The sequence below is a fragment of the Corythoichthys intestinalis genome, chromosome 22 (assembly GCF_030265065.1).
Source record: "Corythoichthys intestinalis isolate RoL2023-P3 chromosome 22, ASM3026506v1, whole genome shotgun sequence".
In the NCBI taxonomy this organism is placed as follows: Eukaryota; Metazoa; Chordata; class Actinopteri; order Syngnathiformes; family Syngnathidae; genus Corythoichthys; species Corythoichthys intestinalis.
In genome coordinates, this window is record NC_080416.1 from 18,595,998 (window position 1) to 18,611,259 (window position 15,262).

Consider the following 15,262-nt stretch of genomic DNA (forward strand, 5'->3'; position numbering starts at 1 on the left):
GTTAGTAAACGCTGCTATGATGCTAGCGGTGGTAAAATGTGTTTTTTTTCTCTCTGGCATCTGTGTTGAGAAAGACTGTGTGTGTAACGTGAACATGATACGTGTCATGCATGCGTACTTTTTATAGGAAAAAAATTCAATTATTTTTGTTCTGACGGTAATAATGTTGAGCTGTGGGTTCAGGCCGGGGGTCGGCAATCCATTTTTTTAGAACCACTTGCGGCTCTTTAGCGCTGCCCTAGTGGCTCCCTGGAGCGTTTCAAAAATGTTTGAAAATGGAAAAAAGATGGCGGAAGGAAATATATTTTTATGTTTGAACATGGTGGAGGAGGACAAACATTAAACGTCAACGAAGATTTGCGTCATAGCCTGCGACGCACGTTTCTTCAGCAGGGCGGCAGTTGTAAAGAAACGACACCGGCGGCTAAATGATGGATCATGGATTCCAAAGAAGAAAAGAGGGGAAAAAACTGAGGAGAATAGAGGATTCAACGTTTCATGGGCCGAACCACTTGCATTCATTGCAAATGCGGAAGGATTTTCTGAATGTTTTTTTTTGCAGGCTACGCAGGAAAGGCATACTACTTTTGCAGCCGAGTACCGAGTAAGTGCGATCGCATTACTTCTGGAGAAATTAGAGGAGTGCATACATAGATTTAAAAAGTGGATTGCATCTCCAAACTCCACTACTGCTTGAAGTTTTCTTGCACCCGGGATAACTAAAGCGTGGAAAACCGTTCAGAGATTGGTGGCTGGTAAATGAAGGAGTCATTCATGAACATATCAGAACACCTATTTGCAGACTTCAAAAACAAAGCCGAGATAATCAGCAAATCAAGGACATGAATTCAGCGGAAGCATACTCTGTGATCAGTCGTGTCATGTGATCGATATTGAACACCCATTGCTTTTATGCAGGTACGTGAACTCTGATTATACTAGTATACTTTACCTTTTCAAAAGGGTGCCGTTTTATTTTTTTTCTCATAAATGCAGGCTGCGTTTTGTTGCAGTATGTTTTAGGGCTGCAGCTATCGGATATTTTAGTAATCGAGTAATCGACTGAAAATTACAGAGTAATCGGATAAAACATTTTTTTTAGGTAACGAGCAATTATAAATATACATGAGAAAAAATGACATTTAATCCTATATTGAAGCATTTTCAGTCAAACAATGTCTTTTTTTGATGTACATTGTTGAAAACAGCCAACAATTGCATCTCAGATGTGACTAGAAAAAAAAAATTCACTCATTTCACTCAAAAAACTTCTTGATCTTATTAAAAAAAACATATTTCTTACCTAAAAATGTAATTACGCTTGATAACACACATCACTTGAAAGCTATGTGTTTTTCCCACGTGTTTCAATTGAATTTCCATTTGTGTCAAGCTATTTTTAAGTTCTAGTTAAGTTTTAAGTTAGTCTAAACTGTAAGTACTGATAGGATTTTGTGTTTTTGCAGTGTTCAAAATAAATGTATAATACCTGCTGTATTGGAGCACTTAAAAGACCAGTGCTACTTGGTGTTTTATTCAGCAATGACTACTGAACTAAAACTGACAGTCAGCTTTATTATGTTTTAATTTTACACCCTCATCACTCTACAGCGCTGTGTTTTTACAAATTAAATAAAGCCTGTATCTAAGACACGTTAGCCACGCATCGACAGTGGTCATAATCAATAGAAACCTAGCCCTCCGAAGGGCTAACGTTACGTGAGTGAGTGACAGTAACGTTATATTTATTAGCGCTGAGAAGTCTACTACTTAAAGAAGGCGGCTGTTTGCTCACACTGCCCAGACGTGGCCCAGTCTGTCATTTCGCATCTAGTTCTAAACGCATGCGATATCTATGAGACGCCTCGGACATTACCTGCTACCAAAACTAGCATCATACAGGCGTAATTTTTAGCAACATCGGCGTAGTTTGTAGCGGCTTTCAGCTACAGTAATTTTTTTATTTTTTTTTTTAATTGCTTCATCCTCTACGCACGTGACGTCAGCACGTTGTCCCCGCATTGAAAGTAGTCCGGGGAAAACATGATGGCAAAATTAAACGATTCCTCGAAGCGAATAAAATTACTCCCATCAATTTTTAAACTCGAGTTACTCGAGTTGATCGAGTATTCGTTTCAGCTCTACTATGCTTGTTGCCAAGAAAAGGGTCACATTATACACATTCTATTTTGTTGTTTTTTTTTTCGAATCTTCAAAATACAAATGACATCAAAATTCGGATTTCTTTATTGCATTTTTTCAAATTTTATCAAAACAATTACCGGTAAACATCGTTCATTAATATTGTAATAAAGTTTAACCCTGTGGCAGTTTTGGACAACAACAAGTAGTCACGTAGTGCGTCATTCTCTATAAAATGCATTGCAATGAAAATAAACATTTAATCATTAAGGCTCAATATGTACTTATAGCCTAGTCATTTTGTTAGTAGGCTAATATAGATACATACAACATGTGTTGCCTTCATTATAATGATTTTGTAAGGCTTTTGATTTTTTTGTGGCTCCAGACATATTTGTTTTTTGTTATTTTGGCCAAATATGGTTCTTTCAACATTTTGGGTTGCCGACCCCTGGTTTAGACTCACCTAAAGGACTGCATTTATTTTCATTTTATTTAGAATATTTTAGTTTTTTTTTTTTTTTTTTAAACTTACTATTATACTTATGCTCCAATTTGCTAATATGTTTTGAAAAATAAAAATCCTGTTAAATGGGAAAAAAAAAAAGTTTTAACCCATATATCTCAAAGTAACACATTTTAGAACTGTAATTGCAATACCGTGAAACCGTGATATTTTAGCATAAGGTTATCATACCGTCAGACGCTCATACCAGCACATGCCGAGTGTACACGTGAAAGTGCTAAGTGGCGCACGTGATGGGCGAGAGAAAACTGAAGAGTGAGCGAGCAAGGGGAAATTTTCAATAGCTGTTAGCTTGCCACAGCTTTTAATGTTATTTTTTTTTTATGTTTGGGCTGCCCCCCCAAAAAATCAGTTGTCCAGACACGTAGCGGGACGTGAGGGAAAGCCTTGGATGCACAAGCGAGGGAGTGGAAGGAGCGATGTTCTGGGAGAAAGCGGTGAGGAGGGGGGAGGATTAAAAACCCACAGAGATGGACCGCGCATGTGTGAGCTGGTGCGTGTGTGTATGTATGTGTGTGTGTGAGAGAGGAAGCAAAACAAAACGTCGCAGTAGCCGAGGCAGTGCAGCAGTGATAGTTACTGTGGACCAGTTCACACCTCGCAGGTAAACCCCTCCAATACATCCCATTATGCAAAACCTGCTTTTAAATTAGAATTCATGTCATCCTTTCCCAGCGTGCGTTCATATTCTGCAGCCGTCCTTTTTGTCCTGTTCTATTTGAGGAACTCATAGTGGATGATATTTAAATCTCGTGGAAGTAGTTTTAATAGGGGAGTGCTCAAAAATAGTTTTAGATAATCCAAGTGGAGTGTTATAGTTGAGAAGCACAAATGTGCTGATTAGTTGTTGTTTTTTTTTTCTGATGAACGTTTGTGAACCGTTGTCACAGGTTTCAGCGTGGGCGTGAGGGCGGTCGTGCTTGAGTGGGTGTGTGTTTCTACCGTGTAGGCTTGTGACAATATAGAAAACTGCGTCACCTCATGGATTTTTTCCCCTCTTTCCCCCTCCTCCCTATCATCCTTTCTGTCATCTGTCTCCTCTTTCTGGATTACCTCCGTCTGCCTCCAGCGAGGAGGTCTGTAAACATGGCTTCACGGTCATCGTGGACATGCGCGGCTCCAAGTGGGACAGCATCAAGCCTCTGCTGAAGATCCTGCAGGAGTCGTTCCCATCGTGCATCCACGTCGCTCTCATCATTAAACCTGACAACTTCTGGCAAAAGCAGAGGACCAATTTCGGCAGCTCCAAGTTTGAGTTTGAGGTGAGGTCTTGCTTTGACTGATAATCAATTGTGTTTTAGGGTTTTTATAGTAGACAAAAGTCTGAAATCAGAGTTGCAAACCTTAAAGGGAGTCGTAACATGTTATGCTGCAACATGTTAAACATGGAGACACATAGAAGGGGTTCACGCCTGGTTTAGTAAGCTGCGGTATTGTTGTTTTTTGCAGAAGATAAAGAATACACTACATTCTTTTGACTCCTATATTCTCCAGCTACACATGTGCTCACAGTTTTTGTTTTCAAATGACCGTTACTTTAAAGGGAACCTCGGACTTAGACTTGTTGCCGCAATTGTTCTCTTCTACTAAAATATGTTATTAGAAACACATAAAATACTGCCATTGATTTAAAAATCTATAATATTTAGTACATGTTTTGACCTACGGAGGGCGCCATGTTTTAAGCGCGCAGTGGACGCCTCGGGGTGATGACGTAGACTGTTACTGTCACTCGACGAATGCTACCGGGTTAATGCAATTCCCTCTACGCGGCAAGACGTCAACACATGCGCTCATTGGTTAAAAGTGGCGAGTACTTACTATTACTTACCTTTTCATTGCCTCAATATACCTTTTGCATGCGTTTCTCTCTCATACTTTAAAGCATTGTGTTTTCTTGTGGTAGCTTTAAAGCAGATTGTTGATCTGTTGACCACATTAGTCATGTTACATATTTAAACCACCCTTATTTGATATTACTACGTTTAAGTATTTTCTCAAGGCAGCTTTAGTATATTCTGTCTGTATGCATCTAAACAAAACAAGCTGAAAGCGCACGGTAATACTTTGGGTGTCAAATTTGCCTCTTGTAGCATTTCGCTTGTGTAGCACATTATGGCAGAACATTTATTTATTTTTATTTATTTTTCCTACTCGTCTCATCTGGTCTTTCCTGTTCATTTTGCTTTTGCTGCTCGTTTTGTGAAATATCGACAGTGCTGTCATGATCATTATAGTTCCTCTCAGGTTCAAATTGAAAGGGTTGAACAGATGACATGTGTATGTAGCTAGAGTCATACTCCGGAACCTTGGCAGCGTAACCATGTGATGTCACCGCCTTGCGACGTCAACAACAATGGCAGCCTAGTTGTTAAACTAATTTTACAAGTGGTATAAAAACGAAAACATAAGAGTTTCAATATCAAATTAGTTTAACTCAAAATAACGTTTATCTTTTAAGAACTACAAGTCTTTGTATCCATGAATCCCTTTAAGGATTATAGCATGGGCTACACTGACACTGCAACTTGAGGTGACCCAAATCAGATCTTTTTGCCTTTAATTGACTCGAGTGAGATTCTTTCATGGCAGTCTGAACAGGCCAACTGACATGGAATCAGATATTTTCAAAGCCGATCCAGTTCACTTTCATAAGTGGTTTAAAATCTGACATGGGTTAGATATGTCAGAATGTGACAGTAAAGTGACCTGAAATTATAATTCATGTGACAATGACTTCAATTTGTCTTGCTCAGCAACAGGTGAATAGACAGGGTGTGCAGTTAAGTGTTGCAGCTAATAAGTGTTTGTGGGGATGAAACGGGTCAAAGGTGATTTGAGAGATCCTACCCTAACCCATCAATATTTTGGGGGACACTGAAGAACTACATTGTTTATGTTTATATCCATTGTTTCATGGAATTTAACTGAACCCCCTTTCACACACATTTCCCGGTAAATTCTCGTGTAAGGTGACCCGGATTTGCTCGCGTCATTGCTTTCACGCATGGAGAGATATCCCAGTAATGACATGAGTCTGACACTTTTACAGACTTGTCCGTGTTGCCCACTCGGCGCTTTCTGTGCAGTGAGGGCTGCTGGCGCGATTTCATTACCCGGACATTACGTCATTTTTTGTCGGCTTCGGCTGTCACATTCTGTTGGTCAGATCGTGTTTTGCGGGAGCGTTCCTGACGTCGTACCTGCAGCCAATTCAAGCTCATATAGATTGTATTTAAGCCCAGACAATCCAAGAAAAGGGTGCCAAGATATTAAGTTGCTGCGCGCCAATCGACGCTTTGTACTATCGAATTTCGTGCATTTGCTAGCTTGTTAGTCTGCTTAGGTTAGTATTATTGATCCTTGTCCTATTGACCTACTGTCACGGACCCAATGTGTTATTGGCCCTTTTCCGCGATCGTGTGTATTTTTGTTTTTTATTTAATAAGCCCTTGAACGCATCCCTCCGTTGTTTTTTGCTTTGACAACCTTGTTTCCGCAGTTGCGGACCCCAACATCGGCAACAAAATAAACCACACATTTCCAAAAATGGACGATAGACTCTCTTCCTCAGCTCTACGATCCAGTAGCAATTTAATTTTGTAATGTTTTCAGTTTAATTTAGCTATTTCAAGCTTGCTATGTTGACAATTGCGATGTTTGTTTACCGCTTTTCGTCTTACTGCGGAGGAGGTGACAATCTGCCCGCCATGATATTTACGTAATCAGTCATCATGCAGTGACCCGTGAATTTAACGCTTGCTTTCACACACACCGCTTCCCGGGAAAGTCCCAGACATTATACTAAGACGCGACTCGGTAAATGTCCGCGGCATCTCCATGTCAGTCGACCCGGGAAATTGCTTTCACATATTAGGGCTGCCTGTTTAAATCCTGGATTTAAACGGCGTTCAGGTGCATGTGAAAGGGGCTTGAAAGTGGCTTTCAACTGCAAAACTGCTCCTAATTGTTCAGTTGAATAGACTTTGACATAAAAATCAGCCAAACGATGACTCTAATCTTTAGTTCTACTAAGTTATGCCTTGATTATATTTTGTATGATAAGAAATACCTGAATGTACTTACACAAAACCCATTTAGCAAGAAAAATATAATAATATAATAATATAATCCTGGCAGACAACAAAAACTATATTTTTGACTTGATTTGAAAAATCAATTCATCGTGGTTGGATTTGAGTCTTTGTTTTTTTTTTCTTAAGTCTAGTTGATGAAGGACTACAATGCGGTGCTGATCAACATTTGGATTCTTGATTGAGCCTTGGCAGAGATCTGTTGTAGTCAAACATGCCTTCCTCAGCTTGTAATTTCAGTCCATTCAGCTTAGTTCCAATTTTTCTCTCTCGTCATCTCTAGCGACAATGGAAAAAAAAGCTCTTATTGTTACTGCCGCTTTCCCACTGGACTGCTATTATTGCTCGCACGTCCGCATCGATTATTGGAGAGGCAGTCGCACACAAGCGGCCATTTCAACACTGTAAACTTTTGCTGAAAGAACTATGCATCACTCTGTATTTACGCCACTAGCCTTGACTTTAATTTATTTCTGGCATATTTACATGTGTAGTGGAAAAAAAACAGAAAAGGCACATTTCTTCCCTCACATCCACACAAATCAATTAACCTGCAACAAAAAACACAACACAATGGCGTCAGCATACCCCCTTCAATCCTCCGCATCGGGCGGCCTTCGTCAAGCTATGTAGCCTCGCTTCTCCGTCCATGTGTGTGGGGGTGTTGTGCGGAGGCGGCTTTGCAGAAAACACGTCGACTTGCTCAAGGCTTCTCCTCGCTCTCGTGTGCGCAAAAAGTGATTTTGTCAGATGGGATTGTTGCCTCGTAAGCTGTTACATCGTATCCGATGATCACGAGACAGCCGGAGGGGTAGAACGCCACATTGTGATTTGCGAGGGGTCCTCGGTTTGAAGCTGCACTATGCTGCTGGCTGACATAATTGGAGGAAGACCAAGCGTTCGAGTCAACTGCTAAATGCTTAATGAGTTGGCCCCGTGTTCCGAGGAGATTAGTTAAGAATTTGGCTAATTCTGCTCCATTAGGATCCCGTGTTGGTGGTTTTGGGGAAGTAAATGTCGAGCTCATGTGCGCTAATTAAAAAGTTCCTTACAGTGAGGATTAGACGAAGCAATTTACACCCATTTCAATGAAACGGTCATAAATCCGCTCCCCATCTTTTCTTCTAGACCACCATGGTGTCACTAGAGGGTCTGACAAAGGTTGTGGATCCCTCCCAGCTAACGTCGGACTTTGATGGCAGCCTTGACTACAACCATGAAGAGTGGATTGAGGTGAGATCCCCAGAAATTATATTTTTTGTCATAGGTAGGACTGTATCTAGTACAAGTCATATCTTAACCTTGATATTCAAGCAAGTTTCTATGGGAGTAAGTCAAGACAATTATGTGTTATTTAAGCAAGTCACAGGTCAAGTCATACAATCTTGCACACAAGGTTTTCGCTCATTAGCTTGACATTCTTGGCTGCTCGTCCAGATCCGCGTGGCGTTTGAGGAGTTTTCCGGTCACGCCACACAAATGCTCACACGGCTGGAGGAGATGCAGGAAACAGTTTCGCGGAAAGACTTCCCACAAGATCTGGAGGGAGCGAGGAGGATGATAGAAGAACATGCCACGCTAAAGAAGAAGGTCATCAAAGCGCCTATAGAGGAACTAGACACTGAGGGACAGAGGTAACACTACGTTGACATGTGTGTGACCTATGACATTAAACCAGATGGATGCAGCGTACACTGCTATTCAAAAGTATTGGTACCCCTGCAGTTCTATCAGATAATGCTCAATTTCTCCCAGAAAATGATTCCAATTACAAATGCTTTGGTAGGAATATCTTCATTTATATGGCTTGCAATGAAAAAACACATTAGAGAATGGGGAGGAGGGGGGGTCAAATCTCCGAAAATGGGCTGGACAAAAGTATTGGCACCCTTTGAAAAAGTCATGTGATGGTTCTCTAATTTGTGCAATTAACAGCACCTGTTACTTACCTGTGGCACAGAACAGGTGGTGGCAATAACTAAATCACACTTGCAGCCAGCTGAAATGGATTAAAGTTGACTCAACCTCTGTCCTGTGTCCTTGTGTGTACCACATTGAGCATGGAGAAAAGAAAGAAGACCAAAGAACTGTCTAAGGACTTAAGAAGCAAAATTGTGAGGAAGCAGGGTCAATCTCAAGGCTACAAGTTCATCTCCAAAGACCTGAATGTTCCTTTGTCTACTGTGCACATTGTCTTCAATAAGTGTAAAGCGCATGGCACTGTGGCTTACCTCCCTAGATGTGGACGGAAAAGAAAAATTGACCAGAGATTTCAATGAAAGACTGTGCTGATGGTGGATGAAGAACCTCGACTAACATCCAAAGAAGTTCAAGCTGTCCTGCAGTCCGAGGGTACAAAGGGACTGTATGGTAGGATATCCAGGAAGACCCCACTTTTGGTCCAGAGACATAAAAAAGCCAGGCTGGAGTATGCCAAAACTTAACTGAGAAAGCCAAAAATGTTTTGGAAGCATGCTCTCTGGTCAGACGAGACAAAAGTAGAGCTTTTTGGGAAAAGGCATCAACATAGAGTTTACAGGAAAACAAACGAAGCCTTCAAAGAAAAGAACACGGTCCCCACAGTCAAACATGGCGGAGGTTCCCTGATGTTTTGGGGTTGCTTTTCTGCCTCTGGCACTGGACTGCTTGACCGTGTGCATGGCATTATGAAGTCTGAAGACTACCAACAAATTTTGCTGAATAATGTAGAGCCTATTGTATGAAAGCTGGGTCTTCCAGCAGGACAATGACCCAAAACACACTTCAAAAAGATCTAGAAAATGGTTTGAGAGAAAGCACTGGAGACTCTTAAAGTGGCCAGCAATGACTCCAGATCTGAATCCCATAGAACACCTGTGGAGAGATCTAAAAACGGCAATTTGGAGAAGGCACCCTTCATATCTCAGAGACCTGGAGCAGTTGGCCAAAGAAGAATGGTCTAAAATTCCAGCAGAGCATTGTAAGAAACTCATTGGTGGATACTGGAAGCGGTTGTTCGCAGTTATTTTGTCTGAAGATTGTGCTACCAAGTATTAGGCTGAGGGTGCCAATACTTTTGTCCGCCCCATTTTGGGAGTTTTGTGTAAAATGATAATGATTTAATTTTTTTTACATTCTCTTTTGTGTTTTTTTCATTGCAAACAAAATAAATATATTACTACCAAAGCATTGGTAATTGCAATCATTTTCCGGGAGAAATTACGCATTATCTGACAGAATTGCAGGGGTCCCAATACTTTTGACCAGCAGTGTAAATATGTAGAGGAACTATATCGTGCACTCAAAAATGAAATTTATATTAACTCATTGGCTGCCATTGACGGCGATTGACGTCGAATCTTGTGGTTCACCATTCTGCTGTGAGTTTAAATGAGTTTAACACTAGTGATATCTGTCTCTCTGTTAATGGCAGCCAATGAGTTAAAAGTATGAAACACTCATTTTTGCTATTTCACACATAATCCAGGCTACTTCAACGAATACAGAGCAGCGAGAAATCGTCAAACCGCAACGGCGGAGGCAGCAGCACGAGCGGCAGTGGTGGCAGCAGTACAAGCGGAGCGTGCAACGGCGACACCCAAGGCCTGGTCCCGCGTATCACGCAGCTGCTGGAAAAGCTGCACTCCACCCGGCAGCACCTCCACCAGGCCTGGCACGTCCGCAAGCTGCAGCTGGACCAGTGCTTACAGCTGCGCCTCTTCGAGCAGGACGCCGAGAAGGTCGGTCGCTCGGCCGGGAGTTGAGGGGTGTCGCTCAGTGATGCGGCGGTAATGTGGAACAACAGCGGCCGATCACTGCAGGGCACGCAATATAAACACAACCTAATTATGGCAGCAGTGAATTGATTTGTTTTGTGTGTACCAAGCACTTCAATTCAGGCCAGCTTGTGCAGGGGGAAAAAAGGCATGGGGAACTTCCATTTATCACAGTGGAATATGTTCCAGACATGTGGCTTAGTAGAGGAAGGATATGTAAAACTTGCTTACAAAACAATATCATTATCATTCCATCACAATCCAATACCTGCCAATGCCTACATTTAACATCAGGAGATTTATTGAACCACACTTTTAAGTATTCCTTAGTAGCTGTTCTCTCTTTTGTTGTCAAGATGTTACCCACAGACATTCTCGCTGCTCTGTGGGAACAATAATTATTGCTAAAGTTCAGTTTCTGGAGTGTGGAAGGTGAGCCATGGTGTAAAATTCGCCTCTTACTTGAAAGCCCCGGCACAAAATAAGACAGAATGAGGCAAATTTACAAGATCCATCACAGCGAACGGAATATTAAAAAAAACACACAAAAAAACAGATTGCAGTAACACAGATAGCTGCTGTCTTGGATACACTGCAGTAGCAAGAGCTTGTTGCTAGGACACCATAGGCTACCAGTTGTTCTCTGGAAGAGGCCACGCTTAATAGATTCATTTTTTTGTATGCTGACCTGGAAAAATGACAGCCCAGCACACGGCTGCAGTTCACAACGCACCTGAAGTACTTGTTTTCCACTGTAAAGTTAAAAAAAATATTAATACTTGTGTGTGTTTGATTTGCCCTTCGCCGCAGATGTTTGACTGGATCTTGCACAACAAGGGTTTGTTCCTGGCAGGCTACACTGAGATTGGCAACAACCACCCGCACGCTGTGGAGCTGCAAACCCAGCACAACCACTTTGCTATGAACTGCATGGTAAGACACAAACTCGCCGATTATGCACTCCCACTTTCAGCATGCTATTCATAGCCTGAACTTGGACAGTGGAACCATTAAAGTCTTCCTTCAATCCATTTACTATAGTGTAATCCAAGTTATGAACGGTGAAGAACCAGTCTTAGAACTGTGGTGTGGACATAGCAAAAACTTGATTATCATTCTTGCTCCCAATCAGTGTTGTTTCGTCAGTAATGACGATAACGAAATTTTTCGTCGAGCTAAAAAATGTGGCTTGCGAGACTAAAACATGCCAAGACGAATGCCAATTTTTGTCTGACGAGACGACAACGAGACAAAAATGCGACATCGTTTCTGTCGTATGTTCCAATGCATGACACTTTCATATTCTACATGGAGTACGTCAGCTTGCATCGTATCAGTGTTTGGGTCATTTCACTTGTGTGAGTTGTGCTGTGCCTCTCCCTCCTCACCGGAGTTTAGGATGTGTCTCCATCTAGGCTGTGCTCCATCTTGCTTGTTTGGAGACACGGTATGATCAGTGGGGAGAACAACCCATTGGCAGTGTATCAAATACTTGTTCTCCCCACTGTTGTTTTCTTATCTGGGCAATAGAGAATATGCAGTGCTGCTTTAGCCTTAAAAGGTGTGTGCTGAGTGATCATCAGATGCTAAATGTACCTCCTAGCGTAGCATTCGCGTTAGCATTAGCTTTAGAATGGCGAACTTTTAACACCAGCCAACTTGGCTTATCTGGTCAGTAAGTCTAATGGATGAATCTCGAATATTATAAGAATAATGTACTGCTTTTCCTGTTGAGTGTGTATTATCACAAAGTTGCCGTTGTCATTGTAGACCCTTTCGGAATTATTGGAAACCTTTATTTTTGGACTAAAACTTTTGAATTTTACAGACGAAAACATTTTTGAGTAACCGTCAACTAAAACTAGACGAAATTTGTATGAGATTTCGTTGACTACACCTAGCAGGGTTTTTTTTTTTTTTTTTAAACTGAGGATCCTGCCCTAATACGTCGGGGAAAAAATAATTACGTCCACATCGGCACGTTTGTGGAAAAAAATGTACCTCCGAGCGTTAGCATTAGCTTCAGAATGGCGAGCGCTTAACACCGGCCAACTTGGCTTATCTGGTCAGTAAGTAGAGGATGAATATTGAATATTATAAGAATTATGTATTGCTTTTCCTTTTGAGTGTGTGTTATCACACAGTTGCCGTTGTCTTTGCAGACGCTACAATATCTGCTCATCTGTTTATGTTCATTAAAAATTATTGGATACCTTTATTTTTGGACTAAAACTTTTGAATTTTACAGACAAAAACATTTTGAGTAACTGTCGACTAAAACGAGACGAAATTTGTGTCAGATTTCGTTGACTAAATCAATATCTACACCTAGCAGGGTTTTTTTTTTTTTTTAAACTGAGGATCCTGCCCTAATACGTTGGGGGAAAAAATAATTACGTCCACACCAGCACGTTTGTAGAAAAAATGTACCTCCTAGCGTTTGCATTAGCTTCAGAATGGCGAGCTCTTAACACTGGCCAACTTGGCTTGTCTGGTCAGTAAGTCTACAGGATGAATATTGAATATTATTAAAATTATGTATTGCTTTTCCTTTTGAGTGTGTATTATCACACAGTTGCCGTTGTCCTTGCAGACGCTACAATATCTGCTCATCTGTCTATGTTCATTCAAAATTATTGGATACTTTATTTTTGGACTAAAACTCTTGAATTTTACAGACGAAAACATGAGTAACTGTCGACTAAAACTAGACGAAATTTGTATGAGATTTTGTTGTCTAGCACGTTTTTTTGTTGTTGTTGTTTTCAAACTGAGGATCCTGCCCCAATACGTTGGGAAAAAATAATTACGTCCACACCAGCACGTTTGTAGAAAAAAAAAAGCTTCCACAGCCAACTGCATTCATTCATTTTTTTAGTACATACATAACAATGCACAAAAAAATAATAGTACATAATACCCCATCCTTCGCATGTGTTCTTCAATATAAAGCAATGCAAGAGTTGGTAAATAAATGGAATCAAAAACGCGCTTGTCTAATTTACTCCAAATGTAAACATTGGTCTCATGTGTGACGTAGGGAAAAGTTTGTCTCAGTCATTGACGTTTCCACAGTTAAATCGTCTGTTATCAGTGTCCACATGATGGCGCCACAAACGCAGAATTCGCACATCTTCACTTTGGGCGCAGTTTTTGAGAACACTTGTTTAAGTGTGCGTGTGAATGATAGGCCAAACCGTAGAAAAAGTTCTTCTTTTTGCCAAATACCCTGCTACAGGTAGACATGGCCTAAATCAAGACGAAGACGAAAACATTTTGAAATGACTAAAATATGACTAATAAGTATTTTCGTCCAAAAGACAGAGACTAAGACAAACATTAAAAGGGCTGCCAAAGCAACACTGCTCCCACTGTAGCAAACAACCTCAAAATTGAACATCCTCCTGAGGTCGACCAGACCTTTATTTGGGGAAAAAATGGCCCTCAAACAACCATCCTAGAGCAGTTGCTAACTTCATCACATGACCCTTAATTTTCTCTCCATTTGGTGTCTGTCCAAAACACAGAGTTATACATTTATATTTAGCTTACCTTTAAATTGACAAACTGTTTTTACACTTCTATCACAGTTAAGAATGCTGTTATGATTATTTGAAAATGGCCTGATTTAAGCATTGAACAAATGAAATCACTGTTCAGAACATGTGTGTCACATTTCCTGGAATGGCCTGTAATATACTTGGGAGGTTCCACTGTATGTTCATGGTCGATGTTCTTGTACAGTATGAAAGAAGCGTCTATGTTTGGGAGTTCAACCAAAGCTACCCTTGTTTGCACGCACTTGTCTTAGTCCTGAGTTCCACTTGCCATTATATAAGTATTATGAAACTAGTAAGCCCCTGGAGATGCTCTCCACTCATGAGAAACGAAGGCGATGTACAAGTAGAGCTCGAGAAATTGCTTAGTAAATCCATATGCTTTTCAGAATGTCTACGTGAACATCAATCGTATCATGTCGGTGGGCAATCGGCTGCTGGAGTCGGGCCACTATGCCTCCCATCAAATCAAGCAGATTTCTAGCCAGTTGGAGCAGGAGTGGAAGGCCTTTGCCGCCGCCCTGGACGAGCGCAGCACGTTGCTGGAGATGTCGGCCAGCTTCCATCAGAAGTGTGACCAGGTTTGACAAACACACACGTACAGTTTTAGTAGGAATGCAGTGTAGTTCTAAATTTTAATTTCTTTTATTTACATTTCAAAGTAATCCTCCCTACCTGCAAAAAATATGTGTCATATGAACACCAAAGTGATATCTTTGTTACTTCTAACAAACAAGTTCATTAAGGGGCATATCCCAACTGATTGGATTCAGCTTTTGAAATACCCATTAGTGTTGATTAAATCTGCAAAGCCAGATGCATGTGTCACATTTGCATACATTTACATACAGTCTTCACAGCATGCATGTTTTGTTCCATTATTTCTGCTCATTAGTCACATTATAGCGCAATCCGCGACCGAAAGCCCGATCCCGAATGCTAATGGTTTATCTCTCCTAAACTGGAGCTGGAACGAACTTGTATCGTAGCAAATCTTTCATGTTGGTGAGCAAAAATAGAAATTGTTCTGCTCTAACCTCTTCTCTTTAAAGATTCACTGTATTACTTTTTCTTGCGGTCCTCATGAGAGCACTGTTTGTAAGGCTCGACTAAGTTCACTTGATTGTGTTTTGTCTCTCACGAGGCTCGGGAAAGTTTTTAAGTCACTGCAGGCCAATGAGCATCTAA

General features: G+C 41.0%; 1 protein-coding gene across 5 annotated transcripts in view; it reads left to right on the top strand.

Annotated features, from left to right (window-relative positions):
* LOC130910209 (triple functional domain protein) overlaps nt 1-15,262 on the top strand; it is a 121,484-nt gene that overhangs the window by 38,836 nt on the left and 67,386 nt on the right. For all 5 annotated transcript variants that reach the window (XM_057827251.1, XM_057827252.1, XM_057827255.1 and 2 more), the window contains exons 5-10: nt 3,738-3,930; nt 7,891-7,995; nt 8,200-8,396; nt 10,229-10,481; nt 11,328-11,450; nt 14,464-14,655. In XM_057827251.1, coding sequence (XP_057683234.1) covers nt 3,738-3,930; nt 7,891-7,995; nt 8,200-8,396; nt 10,229-10,481; nt 11,328-11,450; nt 14,464-14,655 — 1,063 coding nt within the window. The remainder of the gene's footprint in view (nt 1-3,737; nt 3,931-7,890; nt 7,996-8,199; nt 8,397-10,228; nt 10,482-11,327; nt 11,451-14,463; nt 14,656-15,262) is intronic.